Source organism: Vulpes vulpes, chromosome 13 (assembly GCF_048418805.1).
Source record: "Vulpes vulpes isolate BD-2025 chromosome 13, VulVul3, whole genome shotgun sequence".
NCBI lineage: Eukaryota > Metazoa > Chordata > Mammalia > Carnivora > Canidae > Vulpes > Vulpes vulpes.
In genome coordinates, this window is record NC_132792.1 from 126056036 (window position 1) to 126076904 (window position 20869).

General features: G+C 35.7%; 1 protein-coding gene across 36 annotated transcripts in view; it reads left to right on the forward strand.

Annotated features, from left to right (window-relative positions):
• The window catches only part of CEP170 (centrosomal protein 170), a 129423-nt gene that overhangs the window by 10050 nt on the left and 98504 nt on the right, over positions 1 to 20869 (forward strand). For 35 of the 36 annotated variants that reach the window (XM_026003388.2, XM_026003396.2, XM_026003391.2 and 32 more), the window contains exon 2: positions 20394 to 20539. In XM_026003388.2, the coding sequence (XP_025859173.1) occupies positions 20435 to 20539 (105 nt within the window). In that variant the 5' untranslated portion in view covers positions 20394 to 20434. Of the gene's footprint in view, positions 1 to 5572; positions 5643 to 20393; positions 20540 to 20869 lie in introns of those variants that run through there. The other variant, XM_072732851.1, reaches the window with a different exon arrangement.

Genomic DNA, 20869 nt, shown 5'->3' on the forward strand with positions numbered 1-20869 from the left:
CAGAAAGAGAGAGGCAGAGACATAGGCAGAGGGAGAAGTAGGCTCCCTGCCTGTGAGCCCGATGTGGGACTTGACTCAGGATTCTGGGATCACGCCCTGAGCCAAAGGCAAACACTCAACCGCTGAGCCACCTGGGTGTCCCCCCCCTTTATGAGAAATATTAGGGTATTTGTCTTTCTCTGACTGATTTCACTTAGCATTATACCCTCTAGATCCATCCATTTTCTTGAAGATGGCAAGATTTCATTCTTTTTTTATGGCTGAGTAATAGTCCATTGGGTATTTGGGGTCTTAGTTTTTGATAGTGTTTTCAGATCTATTCAAGTTCCTACCTATTTTTTTTAGTCAGTTATGTCATTCTCATTTTCCTAGAAGTTTATTCATTTGAGATTTTCAAATTTAGAAGTATAAAGTTATAGTTCTTAAATTTAAAAAAAAATCACATGTGTGCCTATGTCTTTTAATTACAGAGCCAAATGTTTATGATGAACGAAGCAAAAAATCTGTCAGGAATTTTAGTACTTTTTTTTAAGAAGTAACTTCTGATTTAGCCTTCTTATTTTTGTGTTTTTAATTCATTAATTTCTTTTTCAATTTTTAATCCTTTATTAATTTGTTGGATAAGTTTATTTTTTCTAGTTTAGTAGAAAATACATCTAAGGCTTTAAAGTTTTTCTCACTTCAGCTTTGGGTGCATTCCTTAGATTTTATATAAATAATGTTTCCAGAGATTTGACTTTTTAAACTATCTTATTCTTTCACTAGTGTTAATTGATGAGATGGGTTGTTTGAATACAAAGGTCTGTGTGTATGTGGTTTATCTCAAATATACAGGGAAATTGGAAGAATTTCATAGTGAATACTCAACCTCACCATTTGTACCATTAACATTATATTAGGGTTTTTGTTTTTTAAAGACTTTATTTATATATTTGAGAGAGGCAGAAAGAGTGAGAATGCAGGAGGTGGGAGAGGGAGAAGCTGACCCACTGAGCAGGGAGCCCAGCACATGGGGCTGGATCTCAGGACCCTGAGATCATGACCTGAGCCTAAGGCAGATGCTTAACCAACTGAGCCCCCCAAACACTCCAACATTATATTAGTTTTATCACACATCACACACATATATCCATTGTCTGTTCATCAGTGCATTTTACATTTTGAAGCATTTCAAAGTAAACTGCAGACATGAATGTGTGCATGTAAGAAAAGGGCTCTTTTTTTATTTTTAAGATTGTATTTATTTATTCATGAGAGACACCGAGAGAGGCAGAGACACAGAGAGAGAGGCAGACACAGAGGGAGAAGCAGGCTCCACACAGGGAGCCCAGTGTGGGACTCGATCCTGGTACTCCAGGATCACGCCCTGAGCCAAAGGCAGATGCACGCTCAACCACTGAGCCACCCAGGCGTCCCAAGAAAAAGGCTCTTAAATCATTTGAAACTATTTCACTTTTAAGTTTTTTAGATGTGCTATTGAAATATTTTCTAACAATCACTGTTAAACAGTGAGTTACAGACAGGTGACAGAGCTAAGGGAAATTGTCAGCTACGGAATTGTTGAACTAGGGAAGGTGAATCAAAGACATTTGGCTTTCAAGGTCTTACAGACTCTTAGTTTATACTGCTTTCTTCCTACTGTCAGCCCCTTCTGTAGATGTTTCCTGCTCCTACTGATATGTGACCCGACAGTTTTTCAGATCATTGTTGTTCAGTGAGCCTAGGGATAGTTTGCTCTTCTTTCAGATTCTGAGTTTCTGATCCATGCTTAACCCTCTTTACTAAATTCGCCTCATTCCTCCAGATGAGTCAGCTTATTTTTGATCTGACTTTAATATAAACTGATTGATTCTTATTTGTCTACAGACTTCTCAGAGAGGCAGTCTTGGAGCCTGCTGGTGGCCAAGCAGGAGGGTAAGAGGTAGATTAAAAATAGGCTGAGTCTTGCATGAATCTTCAGTGTTTATGGCTTAAAAAGATAGTGTCAGAGAATGTTACCAGGTAAAAGTTTCTTTTCAGTCATATTCAAATTCTTAAGCCAAGTCTGAGTTTGTAGGAGTTGGCATCACTAGCATCATTTTAAGATACTTGAGAAAAATATGATGGAGACTGTGATTGTGGGAGTAGCCCAGAACTTGGTGTGAAAGCCCCGGTTTGAATCCAGATGGCTCCTGTTTACTACTACTAGATTTGTGACCCTGTAAGTCATTTAACTTTAGCTTTTTTTTTTTTTTTAATTTTATTTATTTATTCATAGAGACACGGGGGGGGGGGGGGGCAGAGGAACAGGCAGGGGGAGAAGCAGGCTCCAGGCTGGGAGCCCGATGTGGGACTCAATCCAGGGTCCCCAGGATCACACCCCAGGCTGCAGGCGGCGCTAAACTGCTGCGCCACCAGGGCTGCCCTAACTTTAGCTTTCTTGAAGGCAAAAATGACTCCCATGCACTTCTGGGAGTTAAGTGAAGGCTGAGAGTTTAAGCACTTAGCACATTTGTTGGCACAAAGAAGGTACTTGGTAAATGTTTGAATCTAAGTCTTGAATGATTTCTTGTAAAACAGCAGTTAGGTTTTAACAAAGTTGTGCACTTCTACCAAAGAAAGCAAGTCAGACTTTACATTTTTCATAAACTGGCAGAGGAAACTTGGCAGGAAATTTTAATGCCTAGATAATTTATGGAAATATATAACTTATTTTCTCAAGCATTTTCTTTAACACTTTATAAAATGATTTTTATGAAGAAATCAGGTCTTTTTTTTTTTAAGATTTGTTTATTTATTTATTTATTTATTTATTTGTTTATTTATGGTAGAGAGAGAGAGAGAGAGAGAGAGAGAGAGAGAGAGAGGGGCAGTGACACAGGAGGAGGGAAAAGCAGGCTCCATGCCAGGATCCCGATGTGGGGCTCGATCCCGGGACTCCAGGGTTGCGCCCTGGGCCAGAGGCAGGCGCTAAACCGCTGAGCCACCCAGAGATCCCCAAAATCAGGTCTTATTAAATCACTGGCTTTTCCTATCCAAATTAAGTCTTCTTTTGGAAATATGTGATAAACTCATACAGAATATATGGCTATTGATACTAGAATGTCATCTTCATTTTTTGTGAAAAAATTTTTCACAGTTTAATGCCATTTTAGGTGAAAGTTGTAAATTACATTTTTTCTCAATACTTTTTTCTCAGTATTTGCTTTGTTTTTTGAAACATTTAATTAATTATATGGTAAAGTTAAAATTTGAAGCACTTATTTCAAAATAATCAGGAGCATATGAAAACAAAAATTTTCTCAGTACCGAGTTTGTTCACATGAGCATAGAACAAGTATTTTGGTAAGTATCCAAAAACAGCACAGCTGTGGATTTATTGTTTTGGATTAACTGTACATTTCAAGTGGGGGAAAGGCTTTAAAAGAAAATTTTTCCCAAGATATATTTTTCATTATTGGTCTGGTCAAGTTATATAGCAGAGCTGAATTTGTGAATATGATTTAAGTGCATGTTACTTTCTCAGAGATGTTTCCCCACACCACCCAATCTAAAATACCAACACCCTAAAACTGTTACATTATGCTGTTTTCTTTGTCTTTTCACATTCCTGCCTTCCCATTGTCACTAAACTTGTCTTCTTTTACTTAGCTTTTTTGTCTATTTTTACTTCTGTGTTCTGTGGAATAAAGAACTTTTTCTACACTGATTATCACTCTTTTCCCTCTTACCTATAGTACTTAGTGATTAAATACTTGTGAATGAAAAAAAATAGATTAATTCATTTTAGAATGTTTCATAAAATTGAGTCCTCATTTATAAATTGGTGCATACTGTTTGTCCATTTTCTAGAACTTACATAATTTTTGTAGTTAAAATCAATTTTGTGATCATACGTATATGAATGAAGTTCTTAGAATGGTACATGCTCAGTAAATGCTACTTATTATAAATAAAAGATTACAGATAATTATATCTGTTTGCTTTTATAACATATGATCAATTATATCTATACCTTCATTGAGTCTGAGTCTTTAGCTAAAATGCAACCCTAATTTTTTTTTCCCCAAAAGGCAGAAGCTTTAATGTTAAGAATATTTTCTACAGGGATTTTAGTATGGGGAAAATGTGAAATAAGAATTTTGAATATATACATTTGTTTAACATTTTTTCAGTTATCTTTTGGGTACTTGGTGTGATGGGATAAAAAGATATGGTATTAGTAGGAGTTTGATTTCTAATTGCTAAACCTTGGAAACAACCAAGATGTCCTTCAGCAAGTAGATGGGTACATAAAAACTATGGTAGACCCAGACAATGGGATTTGGCGCCAAGAAGAAATGAGCTATGAAGTCAAGAAAAGACATGGAGGAACTTGGAATGTATATTAGTAAGCAAAAGAAGTCAATCTGAGAAGGCCACATACGAACTTTATGATTCCAATTTATATGACATTCTGGAAAAGGCAAAATTGGTGACAAGAAAAAGTTCAGGGGTTATAGGGGAGTGATGAGTATGCAGAGACCACAGGATTTTGGGGGCAGTGAAAATATTCTGTGATTCCATAATGATGGATATGTGTCACCATACATCTGTCTAGATCCATAGAAAGTGCCACACCGGGGGTGAATCATAATGTAAACTGTGGACTTTGGTTAATAGTGATGTGTCAGTGTGAGTTCCTCAGCTGTAAAAAATACATCACTGGTGGGGGATGTTGACACTGGAGGAGGCTATGCTTGTGTAGAGGTTAGAGTATTGGGAAATCTCTGTACCTTCTCCCTGAATTTCGCTGTGAACCTTACTTAAACTGCTTTAAACAAATGAAATTTTAATTAAAAAAATTTTTAAGGGCCTGGTACAAGTTCTAACAGCCTTATGGCAGTTGATGCAGCAACTTAGTTCACTTTAACGTATAAGCTTTACTATTAGGTTTTTTTTCTTCAAGTTTTTATTGAAATTCCAGTTAGTGAACATACAGTGTAATAATTAGTTTTAGGTGTAGAATTTAGTGAGCCATCACCTACATATAACACCCAGTGCTCATTACAAGTGCCCTTCTTAATCCCCATCACCTACCTAATCCATCCCCCACCCATCTCCCTCTAGTAACCCTGTTTGCTCTCTATAGTTAATAATCTGTTTCCTGGTTTGCCTCTGTCTCCCCCCCCCCCAACCCCACACACACCGCCCATGTTCATCTGTTTTGTTTCTTAAATTCCACTTACGAGCAAAATCATACAGTATTTGTCTTTCTCTGACCAACTTAGTTCATTTAGCATAATACTCTCTAGCTCTGTGTCACTGCAAATGGCAAGATTTCAAATTTTTTTTGATGGCTGAGTAATGTTCCAGTGTGTGTGTGTGTGTGTGTGTGTGTGTGTGTGTGTACCACAACTCCTTTATCCATTCATCAGTCAATGGACACTTGGGCTGCTTCCATAATTTGGCTATTGCAGTTAATGGTGCTATAAATATTGGGATGCATGTGCCCCTTTGCAATATTTTTCTAACCTTTGGGTAGTTGTACTGCTGGTTTAAATGACAGTTTCAGGAATTGAAATTTATCACTTTTTTTTTCCTTTTAGGTTTTCATTTATTTTGTTAAGAAAATCACATTTTCTTTCTTCTACTACTATTGTTCATTCAGGAAACAGAAGTAGGTAGGTACTGGGCCAAGCCCATGAAGATCCTTTTCACCCTTTCATGCCTCCTGGTACCAGAAAACAATTGGATTCATCAACAGATAATATTGTGTTAAAATAAGAATTACATACATTAGAGGAAAGCATTTTCAGCTGCATGGATTATAGTCCTAATGCTACTCCAGTTATTTCTTACTCTGCGATAGCAGGACTTGTGGAATAGGAGGAAGTTCATTCTCTATAAAGCCATCTGGTGATGAATCAGCCAGCTGATTGCCAGAAGCAGAGGATATATTGCCCTTAGCATGTATTTTAGCTCAAGTAATTGCATACGCTGAGGATCATTTATAGAATAGTTTTTGTTCCTCAAACCTAATAATATGAGTTAAACTGGCCTTTGCCATTGGTTATGTTATGCATCGTTTCAGAGAACTGTTACAGTGTTACTACATACCGAGTACACTATTGTCTCACAGCATTCTAGTAATTAATCTCACTTGGCTTCTTGCCACTAGTCCTCAATTTTAATTATAAGTGACTTGAAGCAACATTTTTTAAATATAAATAAACAAAACCAGAAAAATATAGGTGAGGTTGAAACTTAGAAGTGTAGTTGAAGCAGTGTCCTCTGCTGAACATATGCATCTTTTGTTTTATTTTTTAATTTAAATCTTAAATATTAAATTTTTAGTACATTCAATTCTGAAATAAGCTAGGATCTAACAGGAGAGTCCATTTTTAAAGCTAGTTATAGCTATCAGGAACAGGGAAACTGGACTGTGATTCTGGGCCAGTGTTTACTTCCATCTGACCTTCAAAGGTCAGAGCTTTAAACTTTTGTCAGTTAGCTGCTGCATACTGTGTGACAACATAAAGAATATGGGGGAGACAACTGAAGGCAAAGGTGGAAATGAGGATTTAAGGGCTTTATATGTAGCAAAGGTTAAATGATTAAATTCTCACCTTCTGTCCCTGAAGATTCCCATTATCCCCTTCAAGATTTGCCACAGCTCCAGAACTACTCATTCATTCATTAAAAATAGCTTGTCAGATACTAGAGGCGGAACGCTATGTTAGGCTCTGGGGATACAGAGATAAACGTCTGGTTCAGCTGTGCATGGACTTGAAAGGATACTACCCCCAGTGTTAGCATTCCACAGTGGAGTAATGACATCCTCCTGTTTGTTCAAGTATCACTTTAGGTTTATCTCCATCATGGCATCTACTGGCCAACATTCCCCAATGACTAAGTTCCTTGTGGAAAGCTTTTGTTTTGTTTTGTTTTGTTTTGTTTTGTTTTGTTTTGTCTTCATGCACCCTAAATGCCCAGAGTACTTGGATTTGGTAGGTTTCTCTATAAATATTTAATGAAACAACTGGGGATGGAAGAAGATAGATTTTTCTTGCTTTCAAAGAGATCACCAGCTAGACACATTATCATATAATAGTGCAGCAACATTAATGCCATAAATTGTAGTTTAAGTGATAGCATGAAAGATGTTTGAAAAAGTATCATAGAACTACAGAGAAAAGACGGGCTTACTCTGCCATGGGAATAGACTTACAGAAAGGCATCTGTTAGTTTTGTACATTGTCATACTCTGAGATTTCTTCAGTGCTAAAATTAAGCACAGAAGATACAGACTAATATAATTTTGTATCAAATCTAGTCTGCATTTCTTTTTTTTTTTTTTTAAGATTTATTTTTATTTATTTATTTATGATAGACATAGAGAGAGAGAGAGGCAGAGACACAGGCAGAGGGAGAAGCAGGCTCCATGCCGGGAGCCTGACACATGACTGGATCCCGGGACTCCAGGATTGCGCCCTGGGCCAAAGGCAGGCACGAAACCGCTGAGCCACCCAGGGATCTCCTAGTCTGCATTTCTAAGGCTGTAGGCTTTTAAAATTAAGTTGTTATGGTGTTAGAAAAGTCATTGAGGTTTGCTGGTATGGGAAATAGAGTTTTGAGTTGCATTTTAGTTTTATTGTTAATCATTTTAAATGAAGCACAGAAAATTGTATCGACTTTTCATTAATAAATAGGCTTTTATATTTGTAATTCTTAAGTGAAATTTCCTGGAATTTTTACTGTTTGTAATTAAAGCTCTTAGCTGTTTCTTCTATCCAAAACATACATATTTACAGTTTTTGTTGATTTTTCATAATTAGATATAAAACTGTTAGGACTCTGAATCTGTTTAGGTTTTTAATCTAAATCTAAGCCGTACCTGTGCTAATTATGTATTTCATGATTGATGGGTCAGCATACACCCATGGTCTAATCCCTGAAACTTTACTAGTAAGTTTTTGTGCTAATCTTTTGGTTTTTAAAGTTCTTGTTATGTACAATTCTAGTGTTATACTAGAGAGTAAATTAGTAGTACTTTGGTAGTATCATATTTCTTTATTTGAATTCAAAGAACACCAGGATTTTTATTTAATTTGATCTTTAATTTGGAAGGATGATACTTGGTTTTACAATAGTATTCTGCTTGTAGAGTTCTTCTGCTTACCAACTAAAAATCTAAACATAACTAAAGCCTCCAGAGTGACAAAAATTTATGTACAAAACCACCTAATTTATTCACAGGAGCTCTTGTGTAGATTCTATTTGTTTGAGCCTAGTTCCAACATACTTACATTATTTTTATCGTTTTGCAGGAAGGAGTAGGGCTAAGAATGAAAAATGATTGATAAGGGAGAAAACAGAAAAAACAAATTATGTGAGTACAGAGTTTCAGAAATGTAGAACAGTATATAGTATTAGGACTGATACATGCATATTAATAATTTCTGAGAAACTCACTATTTTGCAGGATAGTTTGGTAACTGTTAATAATAGTAATAATCACGACCCACTAAATACAGTGTTCAGTTTTCAGTTGTAAGAAATAGATAAATGTGAAATATAATTTAAAGTATTTTGGGGGTACCTGAGTAGCTCAAATCAGTTAAGTGTATGACTCTTGATTTCAGCCCAGGTCTTGATCTCAGGATTGTGAGTTCAAGTACTGCAGTGGGCCCCACACCCAGTGGAGCCTACTTAAAAAATAAAGTAAAATAAAGTGTTTTCATCCAACATGGGAAAGCTAAAAACTAGTATTAGTCCTTTAAGGCAGGGGTGGCAAACCTTTACTGTGAAGGGCCAAAAAGTAAATATTTTAGGCTTTATAGGTCATATGATCTGTATCACATCTCAGCTTGGCTGTTTAAATGCAAACGTCTATGTTCCTACAAATCTTTATTCACAGAGTGGCTCATTTGGTTAAGTGTCCGACTCCTGATTTTGGCTCAGGTCATGATCTCAGGGTCATGAGATTGAGCCCCATGTCAGGATTCATGCTTAGTGTGGAGTCTGCTTGAGATTCTCTACCCTTCCCTCTGTTCCTCCCCCCCCCCCCCCGCCCCACTCACATGCACATGTGTGCTTTCTCTCAGATAATAAGTTAAAAGTATCTTAAAAAAAAAAAAAAGACTTTCTTCACAAAAATAGCAGAAGGCCAAAGTTAGCCAATCCTTGCTTTAAGGGAAAACTTGAATGTCCAGAACAACTTGTTCTAAAGGCAATCAGAAACAAGTACAAAACTAAGCAAAATAAGGATTCACTATGTCTCCAATTTAAAAACAGTGATTCAAGGCAGAGAGAGGGCTCAAGTGGCTTTTTTCCCCTCCAATTACATTTTTAAAATATTGTGGTTAAATACACAGAATATAAAATTTACCGAGATACCTGGGTGGCTCAGCGGTTGAACATCTGCCTTCAGCTCAGGTGTGATCCCAGGTTCTGGGATCGAGCCCCATGTTGGGCTCCCTGCAGGGAGCCTGCTTCTCCCTCTACCTGTGTCTCTGCCTCTCTCTCTGTGTCTCTCATGAATAAATAAATAAAATCTTCAAAAATATATATAAAATTTACCATTTTTAGGCATAAAATTCAGTGACATTAATTGCCATTCACAGTGTATAACATACTACTGTCTGTTTCTAGAACTTTCTCGTCATTCTAAACAAAAACTCTGCACCTGTTAAACAGTAACTCCTTCTTTCCCCAGTTCTTGTAACCTCAGTTCTACCTTATATCTACATGAATTTGCCTGTTTTAGGTACCTCATGATAGTGGATCATATGATATTTGCCCTTTGTGTCTGGCTTATTTCACTGAGCATAATGTGATGAAGTTCATCCATGTTGTAACATGTTAAGATTTGATTTCTTTTTATGATGGAATAATATTTCATTGAATGTGCAAATCGTATTTTATTTACTCATCCTGATGGGCACTTGAGTTATTTCTCCTTTTTAGCTTTTGTGAACAATGCTGCAGTGAACACTGGTATATAGGTATCTGTTACTCCATACATTTCCATTCTTTTAAGTATATACCTAGGAGTGAAACTGCTGGATGATATGGAAAATCATAATTTGTTTTGTTTAGTTTTGTTTTTAATGAGAGACGGGGGGCGGGTAGCGCAAAGCAGAGGGAGAGGAAAAAAGCAGGGTTCCGCGCTGAGCAAGGAGACAGATGAGAGCTCCATCCCATCACTGAGCCACTACCAGAGCCAAAACCAAGAGTCAGATGCTAAACTGACTGAGCCACCCAAGTGCCCCTCTGTTTGACTTTTCAAGAAACCACAGCAGCTGCACTTATATCCCTACCAGCAACACACAAGTGTTCCAGTTTCTCCACATCCTCATCAACACTAGTTTTCATTTTTTGATAATAGATCATACATCCTAATGGATGTGAAATGGTATGTCATTGTGGTTTTCATTTGCATTTTTCTAATGATTAATATTCTGGGCACTAATCCCTTATCAGATAAACGATTTTCAAATATTTCTTCCATTCCTTTCACTGTTTTTTGGTAGTGTCTTTTGATGCACAAAAGTTTTAAATGTTGATAAAGTTTGATTTATCTGTTTTTTCTTTTGTACCCTGTGCTTCAGTGTCATCTGTAAGAAACCATTACCTAATACAAGGGTCATGCAAATCCCCTTCTTTTTTTCTTGTTAGAATTTTATACAGTGTTAGCTCCTATGTTTGGGTCTTTGATCCATTTTGAGTTAACTTTCACATGTGGTCAAGTGAGAGGCCAACTCCATTCTTTTGCAGGTAAATATCCAGTTTTCCCAGCATCATTTGTTGAAACAACCAATGGGTAAAAGAAGCAGTCATAAGAGAATGAAAAAATCCAATGAGACAAGTGAATATAAGAACATGGGTGTGTGCTGACCCATCAATCATGAAATACATAATTGGTCTAATCCCTGAAACTTTACTAGTAAGTTTTTATGTCTGTGGTATCAGGTAATACTGATTTCATAGAATGAATTAGGATATCTTTTCAAGTTTTTGGAAGACTTTGACAAGGATTGGTGTTAATTCCTTTTTACCTGTTAGGTAGAACTTACCAGTGAAGACATCTGGTCCTTGACTGTTCTTTGTTGGGCATTTATTACTGATTCAGTCTTCATACTATAAGTCCATTCTATTTTTCTGTATTTTCATGATTTAACTTGGTTTGGTTGTGTGTTTCTAGAATTAGTCAATTTCATTTAGGTTATCCAGTTTTTTGCTTACACCAGTTTGTAATGTTCTTACAATCCTTTTTTATGTATCAAAATTAGCAATGTCACCATTTTTATTTCAGATTTTAGGGATTTGAGATTTGAGTCTTCTTTCAAAGAAATAACTTTTATTGATTTTTCTTTTATTTTTTAATGCTCTTATTTCATTTATTTTTATTCTTTATGATTTTCTTCCTTCAGGTAGCTTTGTGTTTCGTTTCCTCTTTTCTCATTCCTTAAGGTGTTAAGAATTACAGATGATTAATAGTTAATAACAAGTTCTTAGTCTAAGATATTTCTTTTTAAATATATACATTCACAGCAGTAAATTTCCCTCTTAATACTGCTTTTGTACAGTCCTATAAGTTTTGGTATGTTATGTTCTTGTTGACAGTGTGTTAAGTTCCACCTATTGAGAATATTCCTGTTTTCATTTCTGTTACTGATTTCTGATTTCCTTCTATTGTGATTGGAAAAGTAGTTTTGCACTTTTCACTCTTGAAATTAAGTTGTTTCTGGTCTAACATAATGGGCTGTCCTGGAGAATGTGCTTTGTGTACTTGAAAAAAATAGGATTCTGCTGTAGTTGAATTGAGCATTTTATATATGTCTGTTAGGTATATTGGTTTGTAGTGCTGTCAAGTCCTCTGTTTATTGATCTTCTGTCTAGTTTTTGTTTCATTGTTAAAAATGGGGTGTTGAAGTTTCTTACTATTATTGTTCAACTGTCCACTTTTAAAATTCTGTTCATTTTTGCTTTGTATCTTTTGAGCCTCTGTTGTTAGGTACATATATGTTTACATTTTTTATGTGTTGCTATGTTGAATCTTCTATCAATATGTAATGTCCTCTTTTGTTTCTTATAATCTTTCTTTGAAATTTATTTTTTCTGATAGTAATACAGCCACTTCTACTTTTTGGGGAGTTAAAATTTGCATGGAATATCTTTTTTCAACGTTTTAACCTCTTTGTGTCCTTGTATCTATAGAAACTCTTGTAGGCAGTGTATAGAGAGATCTTATTTGTTTTGAAGATTCAAAGTGAGGGCAAGCTGGAGGGAGGGGAGGGACAGAGGGAGAAGGAGAGAATCTCAAGCAGACTTCCTGCTGAGTGTAGAGCTCAACTGAGAACTCCATCTCAACGCTGTGATCATGACCTGAACTGAAACCAAAAGTCGGATGCTCAACCAGCTGCTACCCAGGCACCCCAACAGATCTTGCAATTGTATCTGACCTCCTTTTTCTGCCTTTTTATAGGAGAGTTTAATACATATGTGTTTAATATGATTTCTGAAGAATTTACTTCTGTCACCTATTTTTTACATTCTTTTAAGTTTTTTGTTGTTGTTATTCCTCCATTTCTCCACTACTGCATGTTTTTTGTACTTAGTTGATTTTTTGCTAATGTGTCATTAGATTTCCTTTCCTGTGTGTTTTTTTAGTTATTTTCTTAGTGGTTACCTTGAGGATTACAAATAACATCTTAAATTTATAATAACCTAATTTCAGTAGTACCAACTTAATTTTAAGAGTATACAAACACTTTGCTTCTGTACATCTCCCTCCCTCCTGTGTTATTTTATATTTGTCACAGATTACATTTCATATATTGTATTCCTATTGACATAGCTTTATAAGTTTTCTTTTTGTAAGATTTTATTTATTTATTCATGAGAAACAGAGAGAGAGAGAGAGAGAGAGAGAGAGGCAGAGACACAGGCAGAGGGAGAAGCAGGCTCCCTGCAGAGAACCCGATGCAGGACTCGATCCCAGGACCCCAGGATCACGCCCTGAGCCAAAAGCAGATGCTCAACCACTGAGCCACTCAGGCATCCCGCTTTATAAGTTTTGTTGTATGTATTTGCCTATTAAATCATACTGGAAAAAGAGAAAAGCTGCAAATCATATCAGAAGAACAATCATCTTGGATTTATATTTACCTACATATTTATTTTACTTTTGTTGTCTTTAATTTTTCTCATGGCTTCTAGTTACTGTCTAGTGTCTTTTCATATCAGCCTGAAAGTCTTTCTTTTGCATTTTTCTGTAGGTCAGTATACTGGTAATGAACTGTCAGCTTTTGCTTAACTGGAAAGTCTTAATTGTGATTCATTTATAAGATTTAGTTTTATTAGATACAGAATTCTTGGTTGACAGTTTTTAACCTTAGACTTTATAAATATGCCATCCCACTGCTTTCTCACTTCCATGGCTTATGAGGAGAAATCAGCCATTAATCTTATTAGGGATACATGACAAGTGTCTTCTCTTGATGTTTTCAAAATGGTCTTTTTCTTTCAGTTTTGGCAGTTTGAGTATAATATGGCTGAGTCTGGATCTGAGTGAATTTATCCTGCTTGGAGTTTGTTGAGCTTCTTGGATGTGTTTATATCTTTCCTCAGACTTGGCAAGTTTTTTGTCATTTCTTCCCCTTTCTCTGTCTCTTCTTCTTCTGGGACTCCTATAATGTATGTGTGGCTACATTTGACAATATACTACAGATCCCTCAGGCTCTGTTTATATTACTCTTTTTTTTTTCTGTCGCACTAGATATTTCAAGTTTTCTTACCTTCAGATTTGCTGATCATTTCTTCTTTTTGCTGAAATCTGCTATTGAACTTCCGTAGTGACCTTTCATTTTATATTATTTGTATCTTCCTATTATGATCTTGGCTTTCTCATAGATCATTTTGCTGATTTCCCTTAGTTCTTTGTCACATAACACATGTAAGGCAGTTGATTTATTACCTTTGACTAATAATTAAAATGTCTGGGCTTCCCCAGGGATGGTTTCTGTCCATTCCCCCCCCCCCCCCCCCCACAAGTGAGTTTTCCTGTTGCTTGCTCTCTCTATAGTTTGAGAACCAGACTGGATATTAAAGTATTATATTGTGATAAATCTGGAAATTTAATTATCCCACTACTTAGGGATTGCTGAATATCCCTTGTTGAATGCTGAAGCCAACTGTATGTTACTCTTTGAAACTGTGTTTGCAAGGTGTGTATTCCTTGTTGTGTGTGGTCACTAAAATTTCTTTTTTGTTATCTCTGTGGTCAGCCAGTGACTTCATAAGGATTTCCTTAAATACCTGATTCCCAAAAGGGAAAGAAACAAAGAAACATGCACACTTGACTCTCCAAATTCCTTAAAAGATGCTTCAGCTTTTAGGAGTTGAAGCAATGATGGCCAGCACGAAGGCTCATGATAAAAAGTATCAATCAGCAGCCAGAGCACACAATCCAATATTTTGATGAGAAAGTCTTTATTATATATCCTCTCCAGTGAGTCATGCTAGAAATTCAGGAGGATATCCACAAGCTACTTCTTGGAGCTTTTGGAATAGGAAATGGGGATGGTACGTGCTACCATGCAAAATACTGAAGTTTAGCAGTTGTTTGGCTAGACACCAGAGCCCCCAAACAGTTACTTCATATAGTTATTAGGAGTTCAATAGTCGTTTATGTGGAGAAGTGGATTCCTGGAGCTTCCTGTTAACACATTTTTTTGATATTCCTAAGCTTAGGAATTAAATTGCTTACTAGAGTAGAAGTGCTTTGCTTAGCCAAGGAGATTAATATGTAGAAACTGCAACTAGAGCAGTGAAACCCCCTAAACCACTTCTTTGTTTAGCTCTTACAATATCAGCAGTGTGTTTATTGCCCATTAGTGAGGGATATGGGAGTAGTCTCCTGTAGTAAACTGAACTCCATAGGGGAAAAAAGTAAACTAAGGATATTGCCTCCCCACCCAAAGAAAGGGAGCTTGCATTTTCTACCACTGCTGGATTTTCCAATTATTGGTTCTTTGTTACAATAAGCTGAGAGCTTTACCTCTAATTTTTAGTTCTGTGATATATATAGCAGCCTTATATTTAATTATACAAATAAATGTTACCATCAAGAAAAGAGTAAATTGGGAAAAGAGACAATGAAAACATTTCATTTGTAAATTCTAAAGATACTCAAGTGAAAGTATTGGACTGAATGTACTTACGGAAAGATACTGTATTTTAGTAAATTATATTCCATGTGCATTATAGTCAGTGGTGAAGCAAATCAGCTCACATCTGTTAGGGACTTCAAACAACATTTTCATTTTTTGCTCGTATATCTGTTGTTTAGCTGGAGGTTGGATGATATACTGACCACCCTATTTCAAGTTACATGTTAGATCTATGTCTGTTTGACATATCTCTCATTCATCTTGGACAAATAGGCTAGCCAGGGCATGTTTGTTTGTTTGTTTGTTTGTTTGTTTTTGGTGATGGCAGAGGTGCAAGAGGGCAAGCCAATTGCCCAAGCACATTTTAGGCTCTATTTGGATCACGTATACTGATGTCATCCTGTTGGCCAAAACAAATTATAAGGCAGAGCCTAGAGTTAAGGAGTGGGAGATTATACCCCACCTCTGATTGGAAGAATGCAGAATCACAGGGCAAAGGTTATAGTTTGTGGTATAATTTGAATATGTAAGAGGGCCTGGGCCTGCAGTCTTCAAAAAACTCAATGATCCTCTGTACAATCAGACTTTAGATCCCAATGAAGACTGCTCATGCTTTGAGAAAGTGTTGTAGGAATTTTAATAAATGATCCATTAAACTTACTTCTCTAGAATTGAAATATGAATGAAATATAAAGACTAACATTTTTAATTTTATGATTAATCCATGAGCTACATTATATTGTCACAATTTTTATCCTGAAGTGTCCTTTAAGTGAATACTTTAGAGAATTGACATAGAAAATACTCAATAAATGTTACTTGTTTGGTTGATACTGTTCTAGTCTCAAGTTACAACTTTAGGGTATTATTTGGCAGAAAAGATTAGGAGGAGAGGGAGAGAAGGAGATGAACATTAATTGGGTACCTTCCATATGCCATGTATTATAAGATACCATATCTGTGTTTCATTTTGTCTTTAGATATTCTCTCTTTGGGTTTTTTTTTCTTTGTACAGATATATCTAAAATTGAGAAGCATTGGGATCCCTGGGTGGCGCAGCGGTTTGGCGCCTGCCTTTGGCCCAGGGCGCGATCCTGGAGACTCGGGATCGAATCCCACGTCGGGTTCCCGGTGCATGGAGCCTGCTTCTCCCTCTGCCTGTGTCTCTGCCTCTCTCTCTCTCTGTGACTATAATACATAAATAATAAATAAAAAAAAAATTTAAAAAAAAAATTGAGAAGCATTTGTTGTTATTTTTGTCATTTTTGGGGTTTTGAGTCACTTAGCACGAGGGACTGGGGTTTTAATTCAGAAAGTCTACTCCAAAACACATGTTTTCTTGGCTCATCCAGAAACTGTACAAGGAAATGTAACTGCTATCACATCTGGTCAACACCTCGGGCATTTCTCTACAATTGTTAAACCCAAAGGCTTCTTATTCCCCCAACCCTTAGAGGATCCTGAGCTGAAACCTAGCTTGATCTTTGAGGAAGCTCTCAACCAGGTTTCAGTTTTATCTGTGTGTGAGTGTTTATATTACTCAATGAGTAGAAAAAGATCATTGGAATTGAAGGACCAGTGAGAAAGCTGTCTTAGATAAGGAGAGAGCCCTATGTAAAAATGGAAAAGCAGTAGCTTTTTTTGTGATATCTCATTCCCACCTGCTGTTGAGAAGCTAGAAGAGGTCTCAAGGCCGTTGTACCACTCCAGTAAATAAATACCCCTCATCTTGAAGATAACTTTTATTTTGTTTCAGAAATTATGTATCCGCTTATTTATCTCAAGTGTCAGTGAAAGTCAAAAAAATATATTAAAATCCATTATTTTCATATTTTATGTAATTATATGTAGTTGACCCCTGAACAATACAGGTGTTAGAGGAGTTCCAAGCCCTACACAGTTGCAAATCCATGTATAACTTTTGACTCCCCTAAAATGTAACTCCTGATAGCCTACTGTTGACCAGAGGCCTTACCAATAACAAACTGTTAACACATATTGTTATGTTACATGTATTATGTGTTATAATCTTAGAATTAGGTAAGCTAGAGAAAAGAAAAATGTTATTAGGAAAATCATAAGGAAGAGAAATTGTAATCATACTGTATCAAAAAATCCACATATAAGCAGGTTCATGCAGTTCGAACTGTTGTTCAGAGATAAACTATAATTATTGTTTGTATATTCATATTATAGAATTACAGATTACATATTTGTGTATTAATATAATTCTATTTGATGTTGTCTAAATACTTAAAACAGTGTTTTTGTACCATACAAACAATGTTCACATAAAATTTGATTTTGAAAATGTTGTATTCCCATTACCATGTTTGGCTGTGCTGTTTTAGTTTTCAGTGTTTAGACTAACTTCATTTCCTTTTAACATGTCTTATTGTAGTTTTTTGTTTTCCAGTCCCTTTAAATAAATATATAAATAATAGCTTATTAATATCATGTTTCAAAATTGTTCTTTAGTTGGTTTATAAACAGTATGCAACTTAAATGCTGTATTTAGATTGGAGGGTTTTTCTTTCATAAAATTTTTTTGATTCTGTGTTGACTTGGCCAGGATGTACATGTGAAATGCTAAAAGCCAATTTGATAGAGACTAGACAGTTGGAAGATTAACAACATTTCCAGCACCGAGTTAGGTGGATGAAAGATTTAAAAATCCAAATAAATTGACCATATCAATTGGTAAGCTGAGAGTGGAGCAAGACTTGATTGTTTAGGCTTTTTTTTTTTTTTTTTTTTTTTAAGATTTTGTCTGTTTATTCATGAGAGACATGGAGAGAGAGAGAAGAGGCAGATACATAGTTCAGAGGGAAAGCAGGCTCCTCACAGGGAGCCTGACATGGGACTCGATCTCCAGATCGAGTCATGCCCTGAGCTGCCAAAAGCAGACGCTCAACTGCTGAGCCATCCAGTAGTCCCTATTGTTTGGATTTTACAGAATATTATTTGCCTGTTTTAGTGAAACCCAGTGTTTCTTGTATGTGCTGATAAATTTATAATCCATAATATTTTTACCTTGACATAAAATTCTACATTTTGTAGGATTTTGCTTTAATGTATAGATACAGTTCTTATTGCAGAATGTTTCAGTTCACTGTAGTATAGTTTGCTTCTATTTAAATTGTAACACAATGTGCCATTTCTTGGAAAAAATATTTACAAATAGTTTTTTGATTCCTAAGAAAAAAGTATTGAGTAGATACTAACTATCATTACCCCATTTTAGGAAAGAATAAACTAATGAGCAGGAGAGAAGTAACTTGCCCCAGGTCATGTTGAATAAAAAGTAAAGTGTTGGAATCAAGAGACAAGACAGATTCTTGATCTGTCAGTCTGACTCCAAAGTTTAAGTTCTAAATGACATAGCCACCTTCTGTAGCACAGTGGTTCTCAAAGCTCAATCCACAGGCCTCTGGGAGTTCTGAAACCATTTCAAAGGTTCAAGAGGTTAAAAGTATTTTCATAATAACATCAAAACATTATTTACCTTTTTTGAACTTCTAGTATAAAAAGAAAAGTGGGTAAAGCTGCTCGTTGCTTGGCATAGATCTAGGCCGAACTATACTAATAGTAATTGTATCCTTCACTGCCATGTACCTGCAGTTAAAAAAAAAAAAAAATCCAGTTTCACTTAAGAATGTCTTTGATGAAGTGGTAAAAATGAGTCACATCTTTTTAATATTCTGTACAAGTAATTGGAAGGACATATAAAGCACTTATGTTGTATACCAAAGAACCTGGTTGTCCCAATGGGAAGCATATGTATCATTGAGTTGTGAACTGCACTACCCACTTGTTTCATGGAGCACCTTGTTACTTGAAACAATGACTGATGGACAAATTTATGGTTTTGTAGACTTGAGTATTTTGCAAACAAAGCCTGTCATCTCAAAAAAAAAAAAAAAAAAAAAGAAATGGTAGTATTTTGTTGTCAATAAAATTTGAGGTTTCAAGAGAAAATTAGGATTTTAGAAAACTTGATTCTGCCACCATGATCCTAACAGCTACCTAGCACTTAAAGGCTTTTTTGAGGAGATGAGTGGTGAAATTAATGAATGGGATGTTTTTAAATAATAAAATGAATGTGTCATCATTTGGAAGATCTGTGTAACTCAGGGAACCAATATTTTCCAAATGATGAATTTATAATACAAGATTCCTTCAGAGTTGAAGATGAATTTTCATGTAGCATACTATAAAACGTTTCAGATATCTTATTATAAGTAAACTTCAAGAAACTTTCAAAGTTTTGATCTAGTTTCAAAGAAAAAACTACAGTTCTTTGAGAAAACTATTAAATTTCTCTTTTCTAATTATCTGAATGAAGGCAGGCCTTCTTTTTTAAATGAATAAATCTTCGTTTCTCAGTTTTCATTTCTTTTTATGGTAAATGACATATGTAACCCATATAAACAAAATGCTCTTTGGGGTTCTTTTTTTAAAAAAATAGTGAAATGAGGGGTGTGTGTGGTTGACTCAGTTAAGCATCTGCCTTCAGGTCATGGTCCTGGGGTCCTGGGATCGAGCCCTGCATGGGCTCCCTGGTCACTGGGTAGTCTGCTTCTCCCTTTCTCTGCCTTTCCCCCATTCATGCTCTCTCTCGCTCTTGCTCTCTGTCTCTCAAATAAATTTTTTAAAAAATAAAACAAAAGAGTGTAATGGGTTCCAAGAACAAAAAACGAAAAAAATTGCTCCTCTAGAAAAATGTCCTAAGAAAGCGACATGTGAGGACAGAGAAATTGCAATTGCATATTTTTAAAAGTTCTTTCAGTGGTCTATGCTTCGTTGACAATTTCTTTGGTTTTTACTTACAGTTCTTAATCAGATATCAAAGATATACATTTGAACTTAGTCTTTCTCAAATTATTTATAAATCAGACATTTATTTGTATAATGTTCGTTTTTACTCAGGTTAACATAATATCATGATCATTTACTTGAGAATTGTAGACCTTTATAAGCTGTACTCAAAGCCTTTCAGAAGTGTGATAAGTGTGAATTGGTTGACTATTTAATTTAATATCTTCCTTTTTAATTGAACTCTTAATATTGAGTCTTTGGACTTAATACACTCCTGAGAATTTGGTAAATCTATTATGTTGTAGGACCTCTGGACTGTTTACTTAGCTAGGAGTAGATGATTAATGCAGTTCTATTCTTAAGCCTACTTTAAAAAGTTTGGTGAATAGATACTAAAGCTAAAAATATCTGAATGTATGTTTTTCTTCAATATCTCTGCAGGATGACGTAGTTTTGCCAGAGACTTAGAAGCTAAGCAGAAAATGAGCTTAACATCCTGGTTTTTGGTGAGCAGTGGAGGCACTCGCCACAGGCTGCCACGAGAAATGATTTTTGTTGGAAGAGATGACTGTGAGCTCATGTTGCAGGTAATTGCATTAGACTTCTAGATGTGTCTACTCAAAACCGGGAACTGGTATAAAATATTCTTCTGTTCCTTTGGAGAATAACACTACATAGATGTGAACTTTCTGGCTCTCCTTCTTTTAACTCTAGCTACCAGTTTAATTAATTTTCTTCCTCTTGAATCGCCTAAAAATAAGCTTTAAGTCTTGGAGAATATATTTTGAAAAATGAGATTTCAGAGTAGAGAAGTTTATTTTCAAGTAAGAAGTTTCACATTATGTACTTTAAGACTTGTAAATAATTCATAAAATTAGCATAGCATGAAGTAAAACTGAATTTTAATCATGAATGCT